The sequence below is a fragment of the Marmota flaviventris genome, chromosome 17, assembly GCF_047511675.1.
Source record: "Marmota flaviventris isolate mMarFla1 chromosome 17, mMarFla1.hap1, whole genome shotgun sequence".
NCBI lineage: Eukaryota > Metazoa > Chordata > Mammalia > Rodentia > Sciuridae > Marmota > Marmota flaviventris.
In genome coordinates this window covers 56,521,051-56,547,161 of record NC_092514.1, presented here as the reverse complement: position 1 = coordinate 56,547,161, position 26,111 = coordinate 56,521,051, and the positions used below count along the sequence as shown (strand labels likewise).

At 43.7% G+C, this 26,111-nt stretch overlaps 1 protein-coding gene and 1 long non-coding RNA gene across 3 annotated transcripts in view; one reads left to right on the top strand and one right to left on the bottom strand.

Annotated features, from left to right (window-relative positions):
* Positions 1 to 1,874: 1,874 nt before the first annotated feature.
* On the bottom strand, positions 1,875 to 9,260 carry LOC114079490 (uncharacterized). 2 transcript variants are annotated; one of them, XR_011704950.1, is made up of 5 exons: positions 9,158 to 9,260; positions 8,558 to 8,727; positions 7,887 to 7,979; positions 4,988 to 5,101; positions 1,875 to 2,304 (listed from the first exon to the last, which is right to left on the bottom strand). It is a non-coding gene; the product is annotated as an uncharacterized lncRNA (long non-coding RNA). The 2 variants fall into 2 exon arrangements; XR_011704951.1 differs by lacking the exon at positions 8,558 to 8,727 and having other exon boundaries at positions 9,158 to 9,249.
* A 53-nt stretch (positions 9,261 to 9,313) lies between these two features.
* The window catches only part of LOC139701329 (pleckstrin homology domain-containing family M member 1), a 45,359-nt gene continuing 28,561 nt past the window's right edge, over positions 9,314 to 26,111 (top strand). Inside the window, exons 1-4 of the mRNA XM_071603226.1 lie at positions 9,314 to 9,400; positions 15,905 to 15,993; positions 18,108 to 18,355; positions 20,092 to 20,718. Of these exons, the coding sequence (XP_071459327.1) occupies positions 15,946 to 15,993; positions 18,108 to 18,355; positions 20,092 to 20,718 (923 nt within the window). The 5' untranslated portion in view covers positions 9,314 to 9,400; positions 15,905 to 15,945. The remainder of the gene's footprint in view (positions 9,401 to 15,904; positions 15,994 to 18,107; positions 18,356 to 20,091; positions 20,719 to 26,111) is intronic.

The following is a 26,111-nucleotide window of genomic DNA, read 5'->3' as shown; positions in this document are numbered from 1 at the left end:
GGGCTGAGGATGTGACTCAGTGGTTGAGTGCCCCTGGGTTCAATCCCCAGTACAAAAAAAAAAAAAAAGAAAGAAAGAAAGAAAAGAAAATTTCTATTTCCTTCTGATGGCCATGGTTCTCTATTTGATAAAGACCAGGTTTTTGAGACCAGGTTTGGCAGCAGAAGAACACTGGGATAAAGACTGGAATAAAGAATTTATACTGATTGTAGGCCAAAGGAATCTTCAGAGGGCTGTGTGTATAAATCTCCCTTTTTGCAGTCAAAGAAGCTCAAAGAGCACACAGGAGCACAGAAACAATGGAAATTCCTAGAGGCTTGTAAAGGCTGTGAACAAAGGGAACCTAGACATTTCCTTATAAATCATTCCATGTTCCTCTCTCAACCCTGGAGTCTGAACAGCTAGAAGTTACTATTTTGCATATTTATGTTACTTCAAATTTGACATACACAATGAGGCTTAGAGAATGCTTTTTAGTATCACTATCTCAAGTGTGTACAATTCTTATTAATCTCAAATGCTACTCTAACCATCGTTCTAAAGTAAAACTCCTGAGAGAGTGTCTGCCTTTCCTAGCTCATCCTAAATGGGGCTGAGTTTGTGCCAGTGTCCAGAATCTCTGTCTGTCCAGTCTGTGGACGAGCTATGTGTCATTGGACCAAGTATGCACCCCTCACTGAAAGGGTGCATACATGTAGAAGAGGAGGAGTGTCCAGGACCAGGTGGTACAAAACATGGCTGCCTCCATTTTACCAAGGGGTAAATAACAGCTCAGAAGACCAGATCTTAACTGAATCCTGAATAATAGTGTAATACCAGATTCGTGGGACCCCAGTAGACCTCCAGGAACTGAATCGATGCAATCACACAAGAGTCTTTATTGCAAGCTCGAGCCTGGACTCACAACCGTTTCCGATGCAGTGGTCCCAGGGAGTGAGTCCCGGTCCTTTGTCCAGTGAGATTTTATAGGTTTTGGGAGGATACTCTATGCATCACAACATCACACAGCAAATCATTCAATACCGCGGGACAGTCAACAACTCTTAACATTGATTAGCACATTCACTGGCGGGAACAAATTGGGTAGGGGTGATTGGTTAGTACAAGAGGGGGATTCCTTTCAACTGATTGGTTTAGGCCACGAGGGGTGTACGTGCTAAACTACATGGTTTCCCAACATGTTATCAACCACCATAAACTACTGGGGGGTCATCTGACATCCCAGGTATTTTCCCTGTCTCATGCTGATTGGTGGTCTCTAGGGGATTGCTGTGGGTCTTCACCTAGCCTAATAAGTCAGGGACACCTGGCTCCACAGATCTGTCCTGTTATTTACAAACAACTCAGCACGGTGGGTATGTGCTTAGGAGTGCTCTGTGGGTTTTTCCAAAGACAAGGGTCACACCTCCTTCCTTAGGACAGGTCTTGAGGTAGAAGCTGCTGTTATTTTTCAAAAATGGAGTCACATAAGTTTCTCAATAGAAGTGGATACAAGGCCAGTGGCTAACGCATTTAATGAAAACTGTAATTCCAGTAAAATATGTCAGACAAATGAGACATTTTTTTCAAAGAAGATAAATCAGTCACAGTGGCACACAGGAGGATCACAAGTTTGAAGTCAGCCTCAGCAACTTAGTGAGACCCTGTCTCAAAATGAAAAATGAAAAGGGTTGGGGATAGAGCTCAGTGGTTGTCGCAATGGGCACAAGGTGCGACTTATGCAGTTGAGGGGGAGAAATAAAGAATGTCCACGTGCTTCTGCCCTTTTCAATGTTTTATTCACTCAAATCAATAATTTCACTCTAGGGCTGGGATTGTGGCTCAGTAGTAGAGTGCTCGCCTAGCATGTGCAAGGCCCAGGTTCAATCCTCACACCACATAAAAATAAAAAAAGATATTAAAAAAATTTCACTCTATAGGTTCTTAATCAGGAAAACAATCCTTAATGCTTAAGGCACTGCAATAGACAATCAATTCACAGCAAACAATTCTAGATTAATTCATTCACAGCAAACAATTCTAGATAATTAATTCTAAGCACTGCAAACACACTAATCATGACAGGCTAATGGCAGACATTCCCTCTGCATGCTAAGTTCAAGTGTCAGATCAAAAGTCTCAAGCCTTAGACTTTTAAGTCCAGCAGATGCACACTCACTCAGACCATGGTGATCAGATCAGGAACCAAGGCAGGCTTCTGGGGTGGAGCTGACTGCTAGTTGAGGTTGAGGAGAGGGTTGTAGGGAGAATTTGCAACTCTCACCAGGGTCAAGATGTGGCTGTAGAGTTTGAGAGCGGTGAGACCTGCAGAGGATCAGGCAAACAATGACAAGTGATGGGATGTCAGTCCAAGTCCTCATCAAGCTCTCCAGCTTCTGTGTATCAGTATTGGCTGGATAAATGTCTGTTCATTTGCTCTATTATTTATACTATATTTGGGGGCTTTCGACCCCCCTTTCAATCCTTATCAGCTGCCACTGGATTTCTCAGTGACATCATTTACTCTGGGATTAAAACTTCTGGTTTGGGGGCTGCAGTTGTGGCTCAGCAGTAGAGCGCTTGCCTAGCACATGTGAGGCCATGAGTTCGATCCTCAGCCCCACATGGAAATAGATAAAGATATTGTGTCCAACTACAACTAAAACATAAATATTTAAAAACAAAACATCTGGTGGATCTTTTCGCCTTTCCCAATTATAGGGCACCTTTCCCTCTTCTGCCAGAGGCTTCACTCTGAGTTTATTGAGGTGGGGGCCTGAGGGCCATCCTGGAAGCTCCATTAGGCTGCCTGATGAGACTGCAGGTTTCAAACTGGAGCTTTTAAAATGGAGTTGCTTAGGCTCAGGCCTAAGACCATCCTCACAGAGTTCTCTAGAGTACTCCTGAGTTTGATCCTCAGCCTGGGGAATAAAACATACAAGAAGAAGGTGATGGAGCTGGGCGAGGTGGCATTCACCTGTAACCCCAGCAGCTCGAGAGGCTGAAGCAGGAGGATCGTGAATTCACAGCCAGCCTCAATAATTTTGCAAGGCCCCGAGCAACTCAGCAAGATCTTGTCTCTAAATTAAAAAATAAAAAGTATAAAAAGGGCTAGGGATGTGGCTCAGTGGTTAAGCACCCCTGGGTTCAATCCCTGGTACCAAAAAAAAAAAAAGATGATGATGAAATGGGCCAATGTACTATTGGGCAAAAACTATACAGAAAGGAGGTGTGGGTTCAGGGAGGGAAAGGTCATCTAAGGAGAACCCATGAAAAAGATGCAGCTTGAGCTAAGTCTGGGTTATAAGTCAGACACTGTTTCTGGTATTGGGGTTAAGAGCTGACTAGGACAGAATCTCTTTCCTCAAGGGGCTTCTAGACTGGAAATACTAAGAGGGCTTCATGTAGATGAGGGCCATACCCTGAGGAAGGTGGAGCAAGAAGATAGATAGAGCCTGGGTCTCTGACATATGAACCACCAGACTTTTTATTATTATTTGTATTTATTCTTTTTAGATATACATGACAGTGGAGTGTCTTTTTTTTAATTCTTTATTATTTATTTTTAGTCATACATGACAGAAGAAGTGTGGTGTGTCTTTTGACATACATACATGCAGTACAACTTACTCTCGTTAGGATCCCATTCTTTTTTTTTTTTAATATTTTTTAGCTGTCAATGGACCTTTATTTTATTTATTTATATGTGGTGCTGAGAATCAAACCCAGTGACTCACACATGCTAGGCAAGCACTCTACCACTGAGCCACAACCCCAGGCCTAGGATCCCATTCTTGATGTGGAGTACATGATGTAGAGTTACATTAGTCATATGTCACATGTGAGCATAGAAAAGTTATGTCCAATTCATTCTGCTGTCTTTTCTACATGATGGTGTGTGTAGGAAACACCAGACTTCTTTATTGGCTTTATTACATGACAACTCAGAGAACATTCTTAACCCACTATTGGGCTGGGTGTCACTTGTAGCAGCTGGACCAACAACCTAATAAAGGAATGGATTAGCGGTTGCTACCAAAACTCCACATTGGAATAAGGATTGCTACCGAAATGCCACATTGGAATAAGGATCCCTGCAGCAGAATCCTGTAGCTGTCTAATATAGATACTTCTCTAATGCTGTGCTAACCACTGAGCGGTATCTCTCCCTGCATCTCTGTTCCAAGTGTGCTCATTCTGCAGTCCAGGCTGGAGATGCAGTAGCTGCCTGAGAGATGTACTTCTCCTGGTGAATGCAAAAACACACAAGGGCCAGCAAAACCTCAGCAGGCCTTTTGTACTTTATTTGAAGGGTCAAAGCAAGCCCAAAGCCAGAGGACAGGAAAGGACATTCCCACTACATGGAGACCATGGATGCCAGGAGGGGAGAGAAATTGGGGCCAGTAATTCTCTCGTAGTATGTGATGATCCCTGGTTTGGAGGTTACACAATTTGGACCCACTCTTCTAGTGATCACCTGGAATTGCAGCCTACTGAAAAGAAATGCCACCACTGTGGTGATTCAGCCACCTTCTCAATTAGATCAGGAGTCCTGACAAGGAAAGAATCATGTCTCCTTCCTCTCTACCCTGCTCCTGCTCCCTTTCTCCCAGTGCCTAGCACCATGCCCTGCCCTTAGGGATGACTCAGAAATATTACTGAGTGAATTTTAAACCATTCCTTCATTCTCACCATGTGATTTGTTACAAAAGAGAGACATGTGCTAAGTATTTGCCCCATAAAATGTAAAGAGATTGTGCCATCTGAAGCTGAGATCTGTGCCCAGATCTGACTCATGCCAGTTTTGAATCTGCTACCTCCCGTAGGGACCTCCAGAAGACAGGACTAAACACCAAAACAGGTTAGTGAAATTTCTTTCTCTAGAGGCCATTTGAAACTGGAAAGAGTCTCATCACCTGAAATATCCTAGGAGGAAGGCTGTCTGAAGGCACCAAGCTAGTCAAGGATCCACATGGCTTAAGGACAATTTCAAGACAGTGAGATTTACCTTTAAAGCCCATGCTGCACCAGGCAGTGATGCACACCTATAATCCCAGGGACTCAGGAGGCTGAGGCAGGAAGATCACAAGTTCAAAGCCAGCCTCAGCAACTCAGTGAGATCCTGTCTCAAAATGAAAGATAAAAAGGACTCGGGATGTAGCTCAGTGGTAAAGTGCCCTGGGTTCAATCTCTAGTATTAAAAAAAGTATGTAATATTTATGTATAATATGTTTTGCAAATATAAATTCATGCAAATTAAAAATTTATAGTCAACTTCTAAGTCACACTAGCCACACATCAAGGGCTCAATAGTCACATGGCTAATGGCCACCATATCAGATAGCATAGTAGACTATTTTCATCTCTACAATTCTGATGGACATGCTGGTAAGGGTGTTTCAGAGAGGGCAACTGGGAGGCTGCAATATCATTGGGTATTTAACAATGAATTTGAAAAAAATACAAAGTGGGAATTAGGTCACTATACTGGGACAGTGGTTCCCAGGAAATTACCTAAATTTGCCTAAAACAAGCTTATAGACATTATTTTACTTTTACTTTTTTTTTTTTACAAAAAACAGCTTAAACTTTTTAGCTCCTGCCAGTCTCTCTCTCCTCTTAGGAGCTCACAGGCAACAAAGTGAATTAATAAGTAGCAAGGGAACATTAAAGGAAAAATTCAACCAGCTGCCATGCACTGGTTGACATTTTTTCCTCCAAGAAATGTGTGTGGGTCATTGTGATTATATTCCACGTGAATAATCAGCAGCCATAGTTCCTCTTGTTAAGGGTGTTTCCAGTTTTGTTACAGAAATAAGCGTTCATGTACAACTTCCAAACACCATGCCTCCTAAGCAAGTTTGATTATTAGCAAAATAAGGGATGGGGAATCTGCTTGGAAGTAACCTGAATCTAGGCCAATTAGATGGGAACATGGTGGAGAAAACTATAACACCAAACTTTCTCTTAAAGGAAGAATACACATAGACTGGAAGGGGACAGGAAAATAAAGGTTGCCCTACTCAAAAGGTAACCTCTGGAACAGTGATTTCCAATTAATAATTGCAGATCTTTGGAGAGCCCATCACAGCAGGAAGCCTCTGAATGCATGTGTGCACCATGCACTATTTGCAGAGCAAATAAATCCTGTCTGTGTCTCCCAAAAATATAATCACTATATCACTAATAGTAATCATATATTGAATGTATATGCATGTTATCTCATTTAAATCTTACATCTACTTAGAATGGAGATCTTATTCTCCCCAATTTAATAGTTGAAGAATCTGAAGCTGGAGGATAAATAACTTGCCCAAGTTCAAAAAGATAATATATTAGGGCTTTTTTTTTCCATATGAAAGAAATTCAACTAAAATATGCTTAAATAAAAACATGACATATCAGCTTATATAACAGGAACCCCTAAGGGCTTAAGGCTGGCTGCATCCATCACTCATTGCATCCACTCCCTATCTGCATCTCAGGTCCACTTTCCTCTGTGATAACTTCAGCCTTGAGAGGACTCCTCTTTTTTTTTTTTTTTTAATTATTAGTTGTTCAAAACATTACATAGGAGAAGACTCCTCTTATCTGCAAGAATGGTCCAATTCTCCACTGCTGTGGAGGAAATGGCTCAGAGAAAGACCTTCCTCAAAAGGTCTCTGATTGGCCTGTTGGGTCACAGTTCAGGGAAGAGGAGACTCTGATTGGCTGGCCATTGCCTTGCACATATCCTGGGGTGGGGGACTTAAACCTAGCAGAATCACAGTGAGTGAAGGAGGCTCATCCCGAAAGTAAAATAAGAGTGGTACCAAAAGATTGGTCCTTGTCCCCAATGCCACTCCAGTAATGAGGACACAGTTTTAAGAAAAAAGGGAAAAAACAGAGGGGACTCTTGTCCCAGAGGCTACATTCCAGGTATGTCTGATGGGTGTGTGTGTGTGTGTGTGTGTGTGTGAGTGTGTATGTGTGTGTGTGTGTGTGTGTGTGTGTGTGAGAGAGAGAGAGAGAGAGAGAGAGAGAGAGAGAATTCACTTGTTAATTTGGGAGATTTCTTAGATCTTCTTGAGCCATCCCCCAAGTCTGAATTACTTTATTCCTATGATTAAAGGTGTGCTCAAAGACAGAAAACTGGGCCTAGGATAGAGAGGAAGAGTAATCCTGTTTCCCCTGAGATCAGGGAAGGGAAAACTAGGGAAGGGGAGAGAAAAAAAAAAAAACATGTCTATTTAAAAAATAAGTCTGTGTGTGGCTGTGGTGGTACACACCTGTAATCCCAACAGCTCAGGAAGCTGAGGCAGGAGGATCATGTATTTGAAGTCAGCCTCAGCAACTTAACAAGGCCCTAAGCAACTTAACAAGATCCTATCTCCAAAAAAAAAAAAAAAAAAGAGGAAGAGGAGGAGGAAGAGGATGGCTGGGGATGTGGCTCAGTGGTTGATTCCCCTGAGTTTAATCCCTGATACCAAAAAATTTAAAAAAATAATAATAAGTCAATGTGGCAGAGCAGCAAGGGCTATATTCAAAGCATGAAGTGTTACGGGAGGCTCTATTACCAAAAGACAAGGGAATGAGATGAATAATGGAGGATCAAAGACTGAAGCTAGATTGAACTAACCTTTAAAGCACAAACTCAACACTTCTTCACAAGTTCATGGATACTATGCATCTGGAAACCTCTCAAATTCTTTTCTCTGGTTCGATAGTATTTTGCAGGCACCTTTATTATTGTTCCAGTCACAGGGTAACATTTTTTTTCCCCATCTGGAGTCTACCTGGTGCGCTCATGGTCCATTGTGAAATGTTTTGTGGAAATGTGCAATATTTATGTGCATTTGTGCATTGCCCTTTCCTGCCACTTCCTCCATCCTCCCCCATCTTAACTCCAGGCCTTTATATAGCTTCACCTTGTATAGAGCAAGATGAGAAGAGGTAGACAAGCATGGAAACTTTTCAGATATCAGGAGCCTGGAAAATAAGGGACCAGGAAACAGAGACTCCTGAAAAACAGACAAGAGATTATTTTGAGGAATTCCACACAGTTATCCTTTCAACAGCTGAACAAAAATGCAAGGGAATAACTGAGGGACATGAAGTGCTTGATTTAGGGGCAGGACATGCTTCTTCTAAACCACCAATATCTGTCTGTGATGATTATGACCAGAAACAGCTATCCTTTTGCCAAGGTAGGTAAGTTTCCCTAGAAAACACCTTACCTTCCTTCTTGTTTAAAATGAGTTTGACACAAAAGAACAGTTTGTACGTGCGTACTTGTCATCTTCCTGCTCAATATCAACTGTATTGAATGAACACTGTGACCCATCTAGCCTGAAACTGAGGGGAGGAGAATTACTGAGCAGGCAGCCCACTAACAAGGTGGGGGACCACACCCAACAGTTGTTTTTATAAATGGAAACAGGAACTGGGCCCCCCTAGATTTGTGGAGATATGAGGGCCACCTTCCTTGCCTAGAGGCCAAGGGAGCATAAGACCTCCAACCAAAGTCAGTGTAGCTTCTTTCCAAGAATTGGCCTGTCCCTGGTCACCCTTGTGCTACTCTCTTAGGATGCGCAAGTACCTCTCCTGACCCTAATAATTCACAGTCCATGCTCAGGCCCTAGGCTCCCATTGATCGAAGTTTGCAAGTGTGAAGTGCCCAAAGAACTGTCCCTGGCTCCAAGGGTTCCAGGCGCAGTCGCTGCTCTTGATATTTTTCTTCTAAGTTCATTTGAAAGAGCGATGTCACTTCTACAAGGAAAGAAAACAAACAACTACAAGGCTGGAAGAGGAAAAGCGAACCCCTGGGCTTCAGGTCTTCAGGATTGTGTTGAACACATGAGACTGCCCAGAGAAACCTCAAGGTGATCACGTGGTATTAGGTGCCTTCAAAATAGGTGTGTATTCCCGGCTCTTAAAAGCCAGGAGGAAGGCTCCAATTTGAGCCCAGGCTCTACCCACTGGGTTGGACTGATGCCTTCGGGAGGCAAAGGAAGAGTAGGTATTAAGAGTGGGTATTATTGGTACTACTCAAGTGGACTGTCGTCGGCTTTGTGAGGCTAAGTCACTACCCCAAAGTCGCTCAGTTGATGCCGATCCAGCGGAGTCAGGGACCCAGAAGCCTGGATCTACCAGTGCGGGTCCGACTTGGGCCGGTGTACAGAGATCTAGATCCACTCACCTGCGGATGGGGCTCCGCACCCTCAGGCTTGGAAGAACTCCTGGCCCCGGCCCTCTGATCCTCCAAGCCTCACTATTGACTCCTCGGGCTGGAGGCGGGGCCGGAGCGCCGAATCAACAAGATGGCGTCAGGCGCTGGGGCGCCGCTTCCTGTTGTCAACGGCCAGGAGGCCGCAGTGTCGGTTCCGAGCTGAGGGGCTGCCGCGGCCAGGAGCGCCCCCAGCCCCGCTCCCTGCTCCTTTTGGTGAGTTAGGGGTCAGTGGGTGAAGAGGGCAGCGCAGGGGCGGCGGGGCCGTTACGCCAACGGGCAGTAGGTCCTCCAGCCCTCGCGGTGATCCCAGAGATCTTGGTTGCCTGGAGACAGTCAGGCTTCGGAGCCCTCTGCCCTCCCAGCCCGCACCGGGCTCCCACCGTAGCCTTCGGTCCGCGCTGCCACCGCTGGCCTGTTCCGTCCATTTTCTCCTACCCGTGACCCAACCTCAGCTGTTGCTCCCATCTTCTTACCACCGGTCTTGCATAAATGCAGCCTCACTCGTGACCTCTCTTTAACCTAGTTGCAACTCTGATCTGGATATATCCCTTACCTCCTTTTTATCTAATCCTCACCCCACAACCCCCCTGGCAATCCTAATACTCCGCACAGACCTCCCCTAAATTCACCATTCATGTTTCCCCTTTTCTGGCTCAGCTCTCTCATCCCCAGCTCCCAATGTCTACCCAGCCCCCTAAGGTCTGTTTATCCCAAACGTCTACCTCTGTCCTCCTCTCATGCCCTGTTGAGCTCACCCGCTTCGTGTTAACTCCTCTTTCAGCCTTCTCCCAAATTTTATGTGTAGCTTCTTCACAGACTTTGCCCTTAACTTCCTAGCTCATTATGTACTTCTTTTCCCTCCTCTACCATCGCGAGGAAACCCCATTCCTAAGTCTTTATCTGTCCCCATCTCTAGTTGCCTCATTTCCTATCACCCTCTTCCTTTTTATTAACAGAGATCCTCCATGTCCTTTCACCTTTTGTCCCCGTAGCAACTCTTCACATCAACTCTGCCCATTCTTCCCTTGACAGCTCCCATTCAGCCTGAAATTGTAGTGCAGAGCTCCCTGCCAACCCCACCAGCTAACCCTGAACAGTCAAGTCTAGGTGCTTGCTCAGAGGTGAGCAGCTTGATAGACCTTGCAGCTTGTTTGGTTAATGAGTGCAGGGGAGTTGAGTTCCTCTACTCTTGGGTCAGAGATTTTTTCCTGGTGTCTGGTCCTTTTATTATTATTATTATTATTTATTTATTTATTTTTTAGTGGTACACAATACCTTTATTTTGTTTATTTATTTTTATGTGGTGCTGAGGATCGAACCCAGGGCCTTGCCTGTGCTAGGCAGGCGCTCTACCACTGAGCCACAACCCCAGCCCTGATGTCTGGTCCTTATACCTGTCCCCAGGGATTGTTTTTTCACCGTTCATATTATATTACTTGTGTTGACTGTTGGAATGATAGGTGTCACTGAAATTCCTGCAAGGTGAGAGATGGTCCCTCACCCACCTCACTCACCCTGGGGCAGTTGAAGCCCTTGCTTCCTTTTGACTGGTATTCTGGCTCTGGAGAACCTCAGGGAATGCCAGTGGGGTTGGCTGTAATTACAGAGCCATGGCCATGTGTCTTGTCCTGGCACTTGTGGAGGATCCTGTCCCAGTGCTCCTTGCCAGAGCTGATGGCAGATCAGTTCCAGCACTAAACACAGGGATCACATAGTGTTAGAGGCATGTTACATGTGAACAGTAGAGGTGGTGGGTCCTGAGGAAGCTGAAGTGTAGGTGGGTGCAGAAGCTGTTGAATTGCTTCCTCTTTTCTGTGCTGGGTCATTGAATTTTAGCCATTTGGGTTTCATGAACACAGGAAGCCACATTATCTCACAGTAACTGAGGCAGAGGGATGTTTCTGAGGCACCTAGGGCTCATGCTCAGTGGTTAGTTTCCTGGGGACTTTTTGATGTACATTTCCTCTGAATTCTGATGACCTGGTTTCAGAAGGGTTAGCCATTTGATGGCAATTTGTTTATTTTTTTTGGTGCTGAGATCTAATCCAGGGCCTTGCACATGCTTACACTGAGCTACACCCCAAGCCCTGGCAGGATTTATAGGGCCCCCAAGAGGACCCATTGTCTTTGCTTGTCACTATGGTTTTTTCTTTTGAAAACTGAATACACTGCTACCTTCAATATCCTGCCATTAAGATGTGACTTACATGAATGGCTTTCACCCTTATTGGCAGCTTTGTTTAATGGCGGGAGTTCCACAGTACCCCTACCACTTCAGAATGGTGTACCTCAGTTTTCCACAGTCTTAAAAATGAATCTACCTGCACTATGCCCTGTTTTAATTTTATTCATCAAGTCATTCAACAAGCATTTTCCAAGTACTACTGTGTGCTAAGCACAGTTCTAGGTATAGAAATGCAATGTGAATGACTCAGGCAGAGTTACTATTTTCTTTCATTCAGAGTTTGTTCCTTGCCAGGAATGGTGGTACACACCAGTGACTTGGGAGGCTGAGGCAGGAGTATTGCAAGTTTGAGGCCAGCCTGGGCAACTTGGTGAGACTGTGTCATAAAAATCAAAAGGTCTGGGGATGTAGCTCAGTGGTAAAGTGCTCTTGGATTCAAGCTCCAGTAAACAAACAGCAAAACCAGAATTTACACTTTGTTAGAATTCTACAGCACATGGGACAAGAATATGGGGAAATAGTTGTTTTTGGATGGAAAGAAGGAGGGAGGAAAGAAAGATATTCAGTGTTTACCATTTTCACAATTCTGCCTTTGCCCACTAATCCTTGGTCCAAGAATTACAAGCTAGAAATTTCTCACCCTCCAGTGTATTTTTTTTTTCTTTTTCTTTCTTTTTTTTAACTGGAAATTGAACCCTGGGGCACTTAACCACTGAGTCACACCCCCAGCCCTTTTTATTTTTATTTTGAGACAGGGTCTCACCTAGTTGCTTAAGGCCTCGCCAAATTGCTGAGGCTGGCCTCAAACTTGTGATCCTCCTGCCTCAGCCCGGGATTACAGTGGTGTACCACCACACACTGCCTCATCCTCCAGCAAATTTCATTTGAAATTATTGTTCTGAAGGACTTATCCTCTCCCTCCACCCCACCCCATCCAGGAAGGACACTGGTCCAGAAATCCACCTTGCTTCATATAGAAGGAGATGCTGTTTACTCATTCAGCACTCACATGTCTGAAAGATCAGCTGCCTTTCCGAATCAGAAGATAACTTTGTCATTCTTTTCCCAGTGAAATAACATGACTCATCAGTTAGTACAGCAGTTAGATGGCATAAACACCAGTCTGTTGTTCTGAACAACCAGGGTAAGATTCAGACAGTAGACAGAAGGCTGTTAGGAGAGGCTGAGAATTCTCTGAAGAGAATAGGTTGCTGTTTACTGATGGGTTGAATGTTTTGAGAGTGGTAACGTCAGCTTATCCATTTCTTCATTTAATGTAAGTCTTGTCTAAGCTGTTCTTCTCTTTTTATTTCTTCCTTGATCTCTGGAGGAAATGAAATTGGACATTCTGTATATAGAAGGACAAGCAGTATAATGAAGAAAAACAACTAGGACGGTTTTTTCCTGGTGTTGAAACATTTAGAAAAGACAGCTGTGAAACTCAGGTACCCTGAGAAGGACTTGGGCTTAGCTGTTTGGGACTATGAATCTGATCACAGGATTGTGTCTTGTTGCTTACAGGCCTTATAAGCAGAGCTTCTGACCACAGCTCTGAAGAGTCTGGAAATAGTAGTTTCCTTAAAAACTTTCAAGCCAAAGACCTAGGATAGTTTGATATGATGAAAGGACAAGGAGACCAGAGAATTCTGTCCCTTAGCTGAGCCCTATTTATATTTAACTTCTATTTTCTCCTCTGTAAAATAGGGATGATCATCTTTATGGAATTACTCTAAGAATTAAATGAGATTAGAAAACGAGATCAGAGAAACTTGCTTTGTTTACTTTGGAAAGCAGCAGAAGGTTGAATTAATGTCAGCTTAGGGGTGAAGATAGCCTTATTGTGATTCGGGGTTTCCTAAATAGTGGTAGTCACCTTTCCCCTGCCATTCTTTCCCTAGTAGTGTTGCCCAAGTTCTCTCTTTCCCCTTCAGTGAAGCCATGGTTCTTTCCAGTTTGGTTTTTGGTGTCAATAAGGGATATTCTGAGGACAGGAAATGACACCAGCTGGTCTAGTGGCAGATTTAGGGTCTGAGCCACCAAATGGATAATGGAACAGTGACCAAAGCCTCCATTAGTTTCCACCAGAAAGTTCTTATGTCATTGATGATCACGTTCCTGCCTCCTTGAAGTACTGTGGAAGAGCTGTGAATAAGTAGGCTGCTTGGGCTTCCTACAAAGAAAGGTAGAGGTATCCTGAATTGTGGCCTGAGCCTCAAAGTCTTGGTTCTGTTTTGTAAATTGTGAAATGGCTGTTCTGAATTCCTCTTAGCTGTTAGTAATTTTGTGGCTTTCTAACCCTTAATTTTAGGCAAGTTATTTGTCTCTTATCAAGTTATTTGTCTCCCTTCCCCCCATCTCTCTCTCTTTTTTCCTGAACCCAGGAGCACTCTACCAGTGAACTATGTTCTCACCCTTTTAATTTTGAGACAGGTTCTCCCTAAGTTGCTGAGGCTGGTCTTGAACTTGGGATCCTTCTGCCTCAGCTTCCCAAGTTGCTGGGATTGCTGGTGAATATCCCCCACGCCCAGCTGACCGCTCTTAACTTCAGTTTATTTTGTTTGTTTTAGCAGACTGGTCCTTGGCCAGAGCACTTAATTATTGATAGCTTCTCCTAATGAGTGCTGTGTTACTCTCAGCTAATTAGTTAATGAGGTATTAATGGATCCAAGCTACTATACAGATTATTGAAGTCTATGCCCTTAGGGTCCTTATAACTGGTTGAGGAAAGGGAAACTTTGAAGCTTAAGGGCTCCGTCTATAAGGCTTGAGGGAGTGGTTTAGGCCACTGAAATTGTGGATTAGGCTTGCATCCCTGGTTCTTGAGCCAGGGGCCGGATTTTACCTGTTGGACAGCATGAGGTTAACTTTGAAGGAACCCAGCTTCCAGAATCTAGACATGTTGCCAGGCATGACTGACTACAGTATGTATCCCTTTTCCTCTTCCTCTGATGCCCAGTGTGTAGAGCAGGTCTCAGGAAGCTCTGAGAATCCACTGGTACATGGAGCAGCAGCATGTGGCAAAGGGTGAGGTGGTCAACCAGAAACTGTAGCCAGGGCCAAGGGCTCTTCCAGGCAGTCTGCCAGGGCCACCGTCCACACACACCTGCCTCCCTCTGTGGCCTGGCTTAGAAGGTCTGCTTCAGACCCTAATTCTCTGTGGCGTGTTTATTCTTGGCCCACCACAGAGGCCATAGATTGAAGCAGCGTTTCATTGAAGGCCACCCTGCTTTCTCCTTCTCAGACCTCAAGCTGTGCCACTCTCCTGTAATCCTTGCTTCCAGGCTGGTCTTGCTGTCCCTGCACCCCAGCCTGGGCCCCCAGGTGAAGTGTCTTTCTCCCAGCCCACCTTGGAGTCCTGGCTCTAAGGATGGCACTCACTCAGGAATTCCCTTGATCTGGGGTTGGCATTACCCTGGGGGCTATGGAGCCAGGCCACTGTGAGCCATGGCACCTATGATAGTTGCTTGACCTTATCAATTTCCATGTCCTTATCTGTCAGGTGGAGATAATAAAATGGGACTGCTGTGACTAGGAGGAGCTTAAATGAGGCAGTCTATGTCACATTCCTTGGTTCTGTTAACTTCTTCGGGTCACAATTACTTGAGAGAGCAGAAACACCATATTTTTTTTTTTTTAATTCCCCTGAAGCCCAGCAGAGTAGTCACTGGAGATTTGTTTAGATATGAGGGCCCTCCCAACCTAAGCTGCTGGGGGCCAGGCCTTCCAACAGCACCTTCACGCTTGCTCAGGTCCAAGGAGGGAGCCAGCTGCCCTGAGGGATTTAATGTTGTACTGACTTCCAACTATTTTGGGCAGTGGCATTCTTTGCTTATAGATTTGGGTGGCCACACCATTAGATTATAGATGCTATTTATACCAGTAAGAACTTTACAAGTTCTTATTCTCCACTGGAGAAGTCTGATACTGCGCCCTCTGTGCCTTGTTGGTTAGGGGTAAATTGCAAGCAGACTCCTGTTGGTCTGTCTAGACACATCCCTGGCCCCCCACCCCAGGAGAAGCAGAAGTGTGGGAAGAGAGCTCTCTCTATTTTGGTGCTGCTCCACTTAGGTTTTCCACTGCTGAGCTGGTAGACCCTGGAGGGGACAAGAATTGGGAAGCTGCCACAGGACCCCCGGCTTTCAGTGTTAATTGTGAGCTCTGTGTCCCGATCCCCCTGGTTCTTGGCACCTTCAGCTGAAGCCTCCCCTTTGTATCCTAGATCAGTGTTTGGTTCCTTATCCCTGCCCCCATCCCACAGGCACTGGCTTTGGGAGCAGCTTTTGGTGTGAAGAACCCTTAACCACCCACTCATGGCATGCGGGGCTCCTCCCCTCCCAAGTATTGAGCCTCTGACATTTTTCCCTTCCATTTCCTTCCTTAAAATCCACTTTCAGTTTTTACTTCAGTGTTGCTCAGAGGCCTCTCAGTGGCCATTTGGGTGAGCTGGGCCTACCACCTGCTGCCTGCTGGGAGGGGACTCAGGCTGCAGGGGTGAGTTGGGAGCCTGCTCTGGCCACCATCTCTCCCTGCAGGTGTCATGTGAGTCTCCTCAGGAGCTGCTGCCTGAGTGGAAATGCTCTCAGTGGTGGAGAATGGACTGGACCCCCGGGCTGCCATCCCGGTAGGTGGGCAAGGGTGGGGAGGGCTGCAAAGGACTGCCATTTTATTGGCTTTTCTAATTGAAATGAATGGACAGTGCCTAAAAAGAGGCCTCAGGTTGAGAAAAGGTGATAGTAGAGGCAGATCCTGAGGAGATCCTGCCCCTTCTAAGATTTTTTAAACAAAGTTGCTTGTCACCAATTCATCAGAGACCCCTCAGATCCCCTTTCTTGGAGAGTCCTTTGCCCTGTGCCGGTCCCAGAGTTGTCTTGGGCCTGTAGACTGGCTCTGTCACTTCCCTTGGAGACACAGAAGGTTGGAGAGCTTTTGGACTGGTCTCTCAGCAGAATCCTGAGGTGGCTTCTTGGGAGAAGCCAGTATTGCCCTTTCTTCTCTGCTGTTTCTCCCAGTTCAGAGAACTTTCTGCTTGAAAAGAACTTCTGCCCTCAGAGATATATCTTCCCCTCCTGGCCACTAGAGGGTTCAGCTTCACCTGGTTTTTTGTTGTTTATTTTGGTACCCAGGATTGAACCCAGGGGCATTTACCACTGAGCCATATCCCCAGCCCTTTTTATTTTATTTTATTTTATTTTTGGTACTAGAGATTGAATCCAGAAGCACTTAATCACTGTGCCACACCCCAAGCCCTTTGTTATATTTTATTTAGAGACAAGGTCTCACTGAATAGCTTAGGGCCTCACTAAGTTGCTGAGGCTGGGCTTAAATTTGTAATCCTCCATCCTCAGCCTCCTGAGTCTGGGATTGTAAATGTGTGGCATGGCACTCAGCTCCCAGCCGGACTTTGTACAGAGGCCCCTTCCACATCCCCACTCCATCCCTAATGGTCTTCCATCACACCCAGGGCCCTCTCTGGAGCAGAGCAGGGGCCAGCTCAGCCTTCTAGCATGGCTAACTCCTTGAGGTTATAGGTTTCTTGAGGGTATATGCCTACTCTGTCCCTGCATACCTTACCTTAATACCTTGTGGACACTCAAAAGTGTTTTTAGTTTTTATATAATCTACTAATGTCTTGCATTTATTTTTTTGAGATGGTATTTCACAATCTTGCACATTTTCTAATATTTTCATTTAACAAACATTTATTGAGTTCTTGAGTGTGCCAGGCACAGTGTCACATGTTGAGGACACAAGGATGAATATAAAACTGCTCCTGCCCTCAAGGGACGATGCTCCAATACTTTTTGATCAGGAGAAATTATTTCCATTTAATGCATGTGGGAATTGAGGCTCAGAGGTTAAGTGAAGTGTCTGAGGTGATCCAGGTGGTTACTGACGAGCTGGAACTAAATGTGGGTCTTTGGTTCCCAAACCTAGAATCTTTCTTAATGTAGCCATACTCTTATTGTCTTGATGTGTGTGTGTGTGTGTGTGTGTGTCTTGGTGGGGTTTGAATCTAGAGCCTTGTGTGTGCTGAGCACTCATGCACTGAGCTTTACCCCCAGCCCTTTCTCTATGTTTTTATTGTTCCAAAGCAGCACTTTTTGCCCCTTAGCTTGTTGATTCTCTGCAGAATGATAGTTGTATAACCTATCTGGGAAGCCTCACCCCATCCATTGCTCTCATAGCTGTATCCATGATGGAGCAAGTATTTAAATACAATAGTATATGGCTAGCCTATAATCCCAGCAACTCAGGAAGTTGGGTCAGGAGAATCACAAGTTGGAGGTTAGCCTCAGCAATTTAGCAATACCCTTTCTCAAAATTAAAAATAAAAAATGTTGGGGACTTAGCTCAGTGGTAAAGCATGCCTGGGTTCAATCCCCAGTACCAAAAAATAATAATAATAATAATAATTATATGGCTATAGAGTCACTGGAATTTGATTTCGAAAGCAAAATTATCCACAGCAAATGATGTTCAAAACAGTCCAGTTGTGTTACCCTGGGCAACAATACCTCTGGGTAGGGTTGTGTGATTTTGCTTTCCTTCACTATGCTTTATCTTTATTTGCTGTAATGAACATGTATTAATTTTGCTGAAGGAATCTACAGATGCTTACACAGGTGTGTCTGCTTGTGTCTGCACACATATTTGGCAAGTGGCTGAGGGTTATATTCCAGGGGCACTCCACAGGATTCTCTTCTAATGGCTTATCTTCTGTTTGGCACTACCTAGGTCATCAAGAAGAAGCTGGTGGGTTCTGTGAAGGCATTGCAGAAGCAGTATGTGTCCCTGGACACGGTGGTCACTAGTGAAGATGGAGATGCCAACACCATGTGCAGTGCCTTGGAGGCTGTGTTTATCCATGGCCTTCATGCCAAGCACATCTGCGCGGAGGCTGGAGGGAAAAGGAAGAAAAGTGCCCACCAGAAGCCTCTGCCTCAGCCTGTCTTCTGGCCCCTCCTGAAAGCTGTCACCCACAAGTGAGATCAGCTGGAGAGGTTTTCTTAGGGGAGGAGCTTCAGAGTGTGGGATGCTAGTTTTATCCTCTCCCTGTCTTCTAGAGTAGAGATGGGGTGAGAGAAGCCTGGAGAGTGTCTAGAGAAGGTTTATCACCAGACCTAGCTTCCCAGACAGACCCTAGACCTTGAGACTCTGAGAGTCTCAGCCCTTGGGCAAGATCAGTGGTCCTGGCACCCCAGGGCCAATGACATTTTGACCATGTATGGCAGAGTCAGGCAGTTAAAACTAAGATATTATTCTGTGGCCCTTTATAGAAAAAGTTGCTCTATCCTCAAATATTTTAACATCTGTGTAAATATTATACTCATAATGAGGTATGGGTTTTTATTGTTTGTTTTATCAAGAACTAGAATGCAAGTAGAGCATCTGAATGTTCACTTGAGTCATGTGTCTCTGACCTTGTCTCTAACTGCTGGGACTTTTGAGCAAGTGGCTGGCACAGTGCCTCTAAAAGCTATTCAGTGCCACCTTTAGCCCAAGGTGCCTTATTAGTCTCTGAGCTTCCTTTCCCCGCCTACTGACACTGTCCTATCTCAGGTTTTTAACCTCTCTCCTGGGCAGCAGTGGCTTTAGTTGTCCCTATTATCTCACTGTGTCTTTCCTTAAGTCATCAGCTGCTTAACACTTACTGAGCTTAAACTAGCTACAGCTTAGCCACCAAGTCCAGTGGTCTGCACTCCCCCATGGGAGACACACACAGGCATTGTGGTCTCACAGAAGGGCATTTATGTCAGACCAAGGGATGTGGGAGCTGAGTTTCTCATATCAGTTTCTGGTCTCCTTATCCAGAGCAATCTATCCTAAAGCAGTCCTCATAGGTGTGGGCAGGTCACTTTCCTATACAGAAACCTGTAGCTCCCAAATGCTGCCCTAGAGTCTAGTTCACTAAGTTGGGGCCCCTGAATCTATATCCTGGTAAGCTCCCCAAGGGCTTCTGTGCAGCTAGTTGTGGGAAACTTTGCTTTACGTAGCCTTATCACTTTTTACTCAAGACCTTCCATTGCCTGATTTCATAACCAAATTAACCACTCTCCCTCCACTTGTTGCAATTAGAGTGCTCACATCCTGTTACAGGTCTGTTGTTTTCCTACCACTTGTGTCCTTTTTCTGTGCATCCATTTTGCCTAGAAGTTTCTCTATCTCTGCTTCTTGAAAGTCCTTGGTTCTAGCTTAGATACTTTCCTTTCTGTGGCATTTTTCTTACAACAACCCAGAAACTATGGTCTGACCTCCCACGACAGCTTCTTCAACTAAAGGGCTCATGTCCATGTGCCTGTGAACAGCAGTTACTTAGGGCTAGGAGAGTAACTCAATGGTAGAGTGCTTGCCTGACACACACAAGGCCCTGGGTTTGTTCCCCAGCACCACAAAAACATAAAGGCAATTACTTCACTCTGTTTCTTCTCAGTTCCAAAGACTTGAGGGCTTAGCACACATGTCTTAGATAAGCAGATGATTTTACAGATTCTAGGGATGGTTATATTGAACATGGCAATTATCTTTCATGACACCAACAAGAAGTCAGGAGTTATAGCTTAATGTTTCTATATTCCCTTTAAAACATATTATCCAAGTATTTTTTATTCCTATAATACTTGCAGTAGTTATGATGGATTCTTGCTAACCAGTGGGTAAAATGACATCTCAATGATTTGAGAAAATTTCTTGAAACAAGTAATCCTCTTCCCCATGCCAGACACATCATCTCAGAATTGGAGCACCTGGTCTTCGTCAACACAGATGTGGGCCGCTGCCGGGCCTGGCTGCGGCTGGCCCTCAACGACGGCCTGATGGAGTGCTACCTGAAACTGCTGCTGCAGGAGCAGGCCCGACTGTGCGAGTACTATCAGCCCACAGCTCTGCTTCGAGACGCTGAGGAGGGCGAGTTCCTCCTTAGTTTCCTGCAGGGACTAACATCCTTGTCCTTTGAACTGTCCTATAAGTCTGCCATCTTAAATGAATGGACACTCACCCCATTGGCCCTCTCTGGGCTTTGCCCACTCTCTGAGCTTGACCCTCTCACTACCTCTGGTGCAGAACTACAGCAGAAGGAGTCTCTGGATTCAATTTCCCATTCCTCAGGCTCAGAGGACATCGAAGTCCAGCACTCGGGTCATAAGATCCGGCGGAATAGGAAGCTCACTGCCTCCTCCCTCAGCCTGGATACAGCCAGTTCATCCCAGCTGTCCTGCAGCCTAAACTCCGATAGCTGCCTACTTCAAGAGAATGGCTTCAAGAGTCCAGACCGTTCTGAGGAACCCATGTCCTACGATTCAGACTTGGGCACAGCAAATGCTGATGATTCTGACCCGTCTCTACAAGAGTAAGTGCCCTTCCCACAGCCCTGCCCTCTCCACCTCCCACTTTTCTCTCTTCTTCCTGATCACACGTGATTTTCTGTCACTGAACTCTGTCAAGGTATAAGAAAGTCAAAGGGAGGCATGGCTCTTAGATTTAGAAAGGCTCAGAGCTGGTACAAAACTCCAGCTTTGCTCCTGAGCCATCTTTAACAAGTCACTTAGTATCTCTGAGGTTTAGTGTAAAATATGTTTAATCGTTTAGAGAATATGTGCAATTTCTAGCAAATACTATGAAGCATAATGCATAAGGATGTAACTTCATAGAAGACTTCCTAGAGGACACAAAACCCAGGACAACAGGGATAAGCAAGGAAGTGTGTGGAAAAGTGTCTGATTCACTTGACCTTAGAGGGAGCCGGGGCACAACCTTCTTCAGCCACCTTTTTTCTTCTTCTTTCTTTTAGCTCAGATGAGGGGTGGTCTGAGCTACATCCCAACCCTTTTTTATTTTTTATTTTTTTAGACAAGTTCTCACTAAATTGCTGAGGCAGGCCTTGAACTCGCCATCCTTACCTCAGCTTCCCAAGTCACTGGGATTACAGGTGTGCACCACCATGTCAACCTTCTCTTTTTTGGTACAGGAGATTGAATCCAGAGATGCTCTACCACTGAGCCACCTCCTAGTCCTTTTTATTTTTTTATTTTGAGACAGGGTCTCATTAAATTGCATAGGGATTCGCTGAGTTGCTGAAGCCAGCTCAAGTGATACTGGTGCCCCAGCCTCCTGAGCCACTGAGACTACTGGCGTGTGCCACCACGCCCAGCTAAAGTTTTTTTTTTTTTTTTTTTAAATAATTATTTTATGGCAAAAGAAATCTAAACCATATACAGTGAAAATTATTTTCCTTCTCTGTCCTGCATCTATCCTGTTCTTCTTCCTCATTTATTAATAAATTGTTGATTTGTTGCATATTCTTCCAAAGTTTCTAAATGCATCTGTAACAAATAATAGTATGCAAATTTTTAAAATATCTTCCTTATTTCTTATCCCCTTTTCCACAAAAGGAAGTATGTTTTTCTATCCTTGTTTTAGAGATCTTTTCCTATCAGATTGTCTTCATTCTTTTTTCTATCATATGTTATTCCATTGCTTGAATATATATTAGTTTATTTTATCAGCCCTATATTTAATGGACATTGGAGTTTAGTATTTCCATAAATAATCTTGTATTTGTGGTCTTTTAGTTTTATGTAAATATCTCAGTTCAGTAAACTCCTAGAGGGCAAAACTGCTGAGCCAAAGGATGAATTAATATGTGCTTTTCAGGCACTGCCTGTTTATACTCTACCAGAGGTGTAGCCTTATCCTTTTACCTTGCCACAAGTTATTACCAAACTTGTGGATATCTGCTCATTTAATAGATGAAAATGTAGACCTTATATTGAGTCTCCCTTAGGTAAGCCCGTGTTCCATCAGCCTGATCTAGGACCTTTTCCCACTCCTGCTGCCCACCCTGACCTTGATTCAGGTCCTTCCAGGGTTCCCACCCAGTGCGGAAATAGCACTGGATTTAGGTGGTGTGTTGACTAGTTTGCAGTCCTGTTCTACCACTTACAAGTCCAGTAATGTCAGGCATGCTGCTGACTCTTGCTGAAGCTCTGTTTCTTCATCTTTAAGATGGAGATTCCTTTACACATGGCTGTTTGAGAATCAAGTCAGATGCCTGTTGGTGAGCAACACAGGTGAGACTGTATGGTTGGCTCCAGAGACAGCTTCTGAGCACTGAGCCTGTGAGATGGTGTTTCCTGATGTCAAATGGATAGGGAATGTTGGGGAGGAACAGTCTCTACCACATGATGTAGGTCTGCTCACCTGTCTCAGCTCTTTTTGTGTCTCTGCCTTCTCCACAGACCATCCTGCTTTGCTATGTCATATACCTGGTCTTTATCTTTCATGAATCTTATGATTGGAAAATTCCAACTTGAGGTCATTGAATCAGTAACCATCCACCTTGTGTGAGAGGCATTGTCTTGGGTTTTATGGGGAAACTCAAGGGACAAGGGTCAGAATGTATAGACAAACACTGTGGACAGTGAGGTGAACCCCTGACAAACATTAAACACACAGATGCACAAATGCATGTCTAACACCATCATTCTTAGAGCTTGGCCTTGAAGTAAGTATTTGAACATCCACAGAGATCAGCATTTCTTAGATATAAGTGTCTCACCAGCACTTAAGGGTTTACTTATGCCGGATTTAATGGCACAAGCCTGTAATCCCAGCGGCTTGGGAGGCTGAGGCAAGAGAATCCCAAGTGCAAAGGCAGCCTCAACAATGGTGAGGTGCTAAGCAACTTAGTGATTACCTGTCTTAAAATTAAAAACAAAAAGGGCTAGAGATGTGGCTTAGTGGTTAAGTGCCCCTGGATTCAGTTCCCAGTACCAAAAATCAAAACAACCACCACCAAAATAAATAAATAAATTTAAAAACTGCTGCAAAAGCTTTGTTAATATTTGTCAGATGTTATTGTCGTGAATCTTTCCCTTGGGGGAAATGGTTCTCAGTATATGCAGCCCACCTCTGTGCTTATTTCAGTGGCCCTTGCCTGTCAAAACAGTACCATGTTCCACCAACACAAGACATTTGGCAGTACTGTTTTGTAAGGTGGTTCTCCAGGCCATGTTTTTTAATTACTGCACACATGTATAAGCATATATATATATGGGCACGTGCGTGTACACACACACACACACACACACACACACAAATCACATACTCTTTTTTTTTAAACCCAGGAGTACTTAACAACTGAGACACATCCCTCCTCTTTTTTTTTTTTTTAATTGTATAACTCTATTTATTTATTTTTATGTGGTGCTGAGGATTGAACCCAGCGCCTCACGTATGCTAGGCAAGCACCCTACCACTGAGCCACAACCCCTTTTTATATTTTATTTTGAGACAGGCTAAGTTGCTTAGGACCTCACTAAATTGTTGAGGCTGCCTTTGAACTTGAGATCCTTCTGCTTCAGCCTCTCAAGCAGCTGGGATTACAGATGTGTATCTCTATGCCCAGCTGACACATAGTCTATTCAAATTGCTTTCTAAAATAAAGCACATTTAAATTAAAAAAAAAAAATTTTTTTAGTTGTAGATGGACACGATGCCTTTATTTTGTTGTTTTTTTAATGTGATGCTGAGGGTCGAACCCAGTGTCTCACACATACTAGGCAAGTGCTCTACCACTGAGCCATAACCCCAGCCTTAAAAAATTTTTTTTATTAAAAGTTTCTGGAAATTGGTGCCCAGAGCCAAATAGAAATGGAAGGACTGTAGCCATTTTGGTTGCAATTTTTTCACAATTCTTCAAAAATTTCTTTTCTTTTACTTTTCATTCAAAATCTCATCTCTAGCTAGCAGTTTTTTCCGCTTGATGCACGTGTCTCTCTTATATTCTCTGGCCCTGAAGATTGGTACTGATGTTGGTGAAACTGAACTTGTCTTCATCTTGACCATGGTTTTGATTCAGTGGAAACTGATTTATCATATAAGTTTCCTGCTATCTTTAGGCATTTCACTCATTTATTCTAATACCCCTAGTCTACTTTGTCATTAAAATTTTTCTTACATTAGGATTCATTAATTGATAATCATTTTATAGTGCTAACAAGTATTTTCATAATTTGACTTTTTTTCTCTAAATGTTTATATTTGTGTACATGGAGGCTAAGCAATCTTATCAGTGATAAAAGTAACTACTAAAAAATTGAGGTTAACATTTATTGATTACTTACTTTGTGCCAGACACTCTGCTAAGCATTTTGCCTACATTATCTCTTTAGTATTTGTCACAGTCATAAAAAGTGGGTGCTATTATCAGTCCTGCTATGCAGATAAACAAATTGAAGTTGAGGAGCTGAAAGAACAGCAGTGTACTAAGTGAGACCACATAGACTCAGGAGCCCTGCTCTCAGTCATTCACTACACCATCTTCCAGGTGCCCGTGGGCAACTGGGACCTCACAAGGCAGATTTGCCAAAACTCTGCCTCCCTGCCTCATTGCAGAAGTGGCTCCATTCTGTCCCAGTGGTATGGACACGTACAGTTGTTAGCAAATTTACTTTCCTTCTCTGCCTGTAGAAGCCCTTTGTTTCCAGAACTCAGCACTCCCCACTCCTGCAAGATGCACTCTTGAATTTTCATTGATCTGTTTTTAGAATGAGACCTTAGAGCAAGAAACAGCACCTGCCCACTTTCCTTTCACCCCAACCATTCCTCAAACACCTTTCCACCTTTCTCCGATTGGATATCCATTTTTCTTATTGCAATAGATTTAACATACCATAAGATTCACCTTTTAAAGAGAATATATAGTTCAGTGGTATTTTGTATGTTCACCAGGTTGTGCACCATCATTACCATCTAATTCAAGAACAATATCACCACCCCAAAGGGAAGCCCCTTACAAGTACCATGGATTGCCAATTCTGGACATTTCATATAAATGGAATCATATAATATGTGGCCTTTTTTTTTCAACTTAGTATAATGTTTTCAGAATCCATCCATTTTATAACACATATCATGCCTGAATAATACTCCAGTATATGAATCTATTACAATTTGTTCATCCATTCATCAGCTAATGGACATTTTCCCCCACACATTTTGGCTATTTTGGGTAATGTTTCTTTGAACATTCATATCCAAGTTTTTGTGTGAACATATTTTTATGCCTATTAGACATATACCCAGGGATAGAATTGTGGGTCACATGTAACTCTATGATTAACCTTTTGAGGAACTACCAAACTCTTTCTACAGTAGCTGCACTGTTTTACGTTCTCACAACTAATATGAGTTAATTTCTTCAAGTCTTTACCAGTCTTATTATTCTCTTTAAATATAACCATCATAATGGGTATAAAGTAGTATCTCATTATGGTTTTGATTTGCTTTTCCCTGAAAGCCAATGATATCGAATACCTTTCATGTACTTATTGTCATTTGTTATCTTTCTTGGAGAAAAGTCCATTCGTATCCTTTTTCCATTTTAAAATTTGATTGTCTTTTATTATTGAGTTGTAAGAATTGCTTATATATTTGGATATTAGACTTTTATGTATGATCTGCAAATATTTTCTCTCATTCTGTGTGTTGTCATTATGCTTTATTTTTTTTTAGTTTTTATCAGTGCTAGGGATGGAATCCAGACCTTGTACATGGTAGGCAAGGGCTCTACCAAGCTATATATCCAAGCCCCTCACTTTTTTGATAGATCATTAGGAACACAAAAGTTTTTAATTTTGAGGTAATCCAATTTATCTGTATTAATCACTGAGGCTTAGATGTCACATCTGAGAAACCATTACCTAATCCAAAGACACAAAATTTATGCCTTATTTATTTATT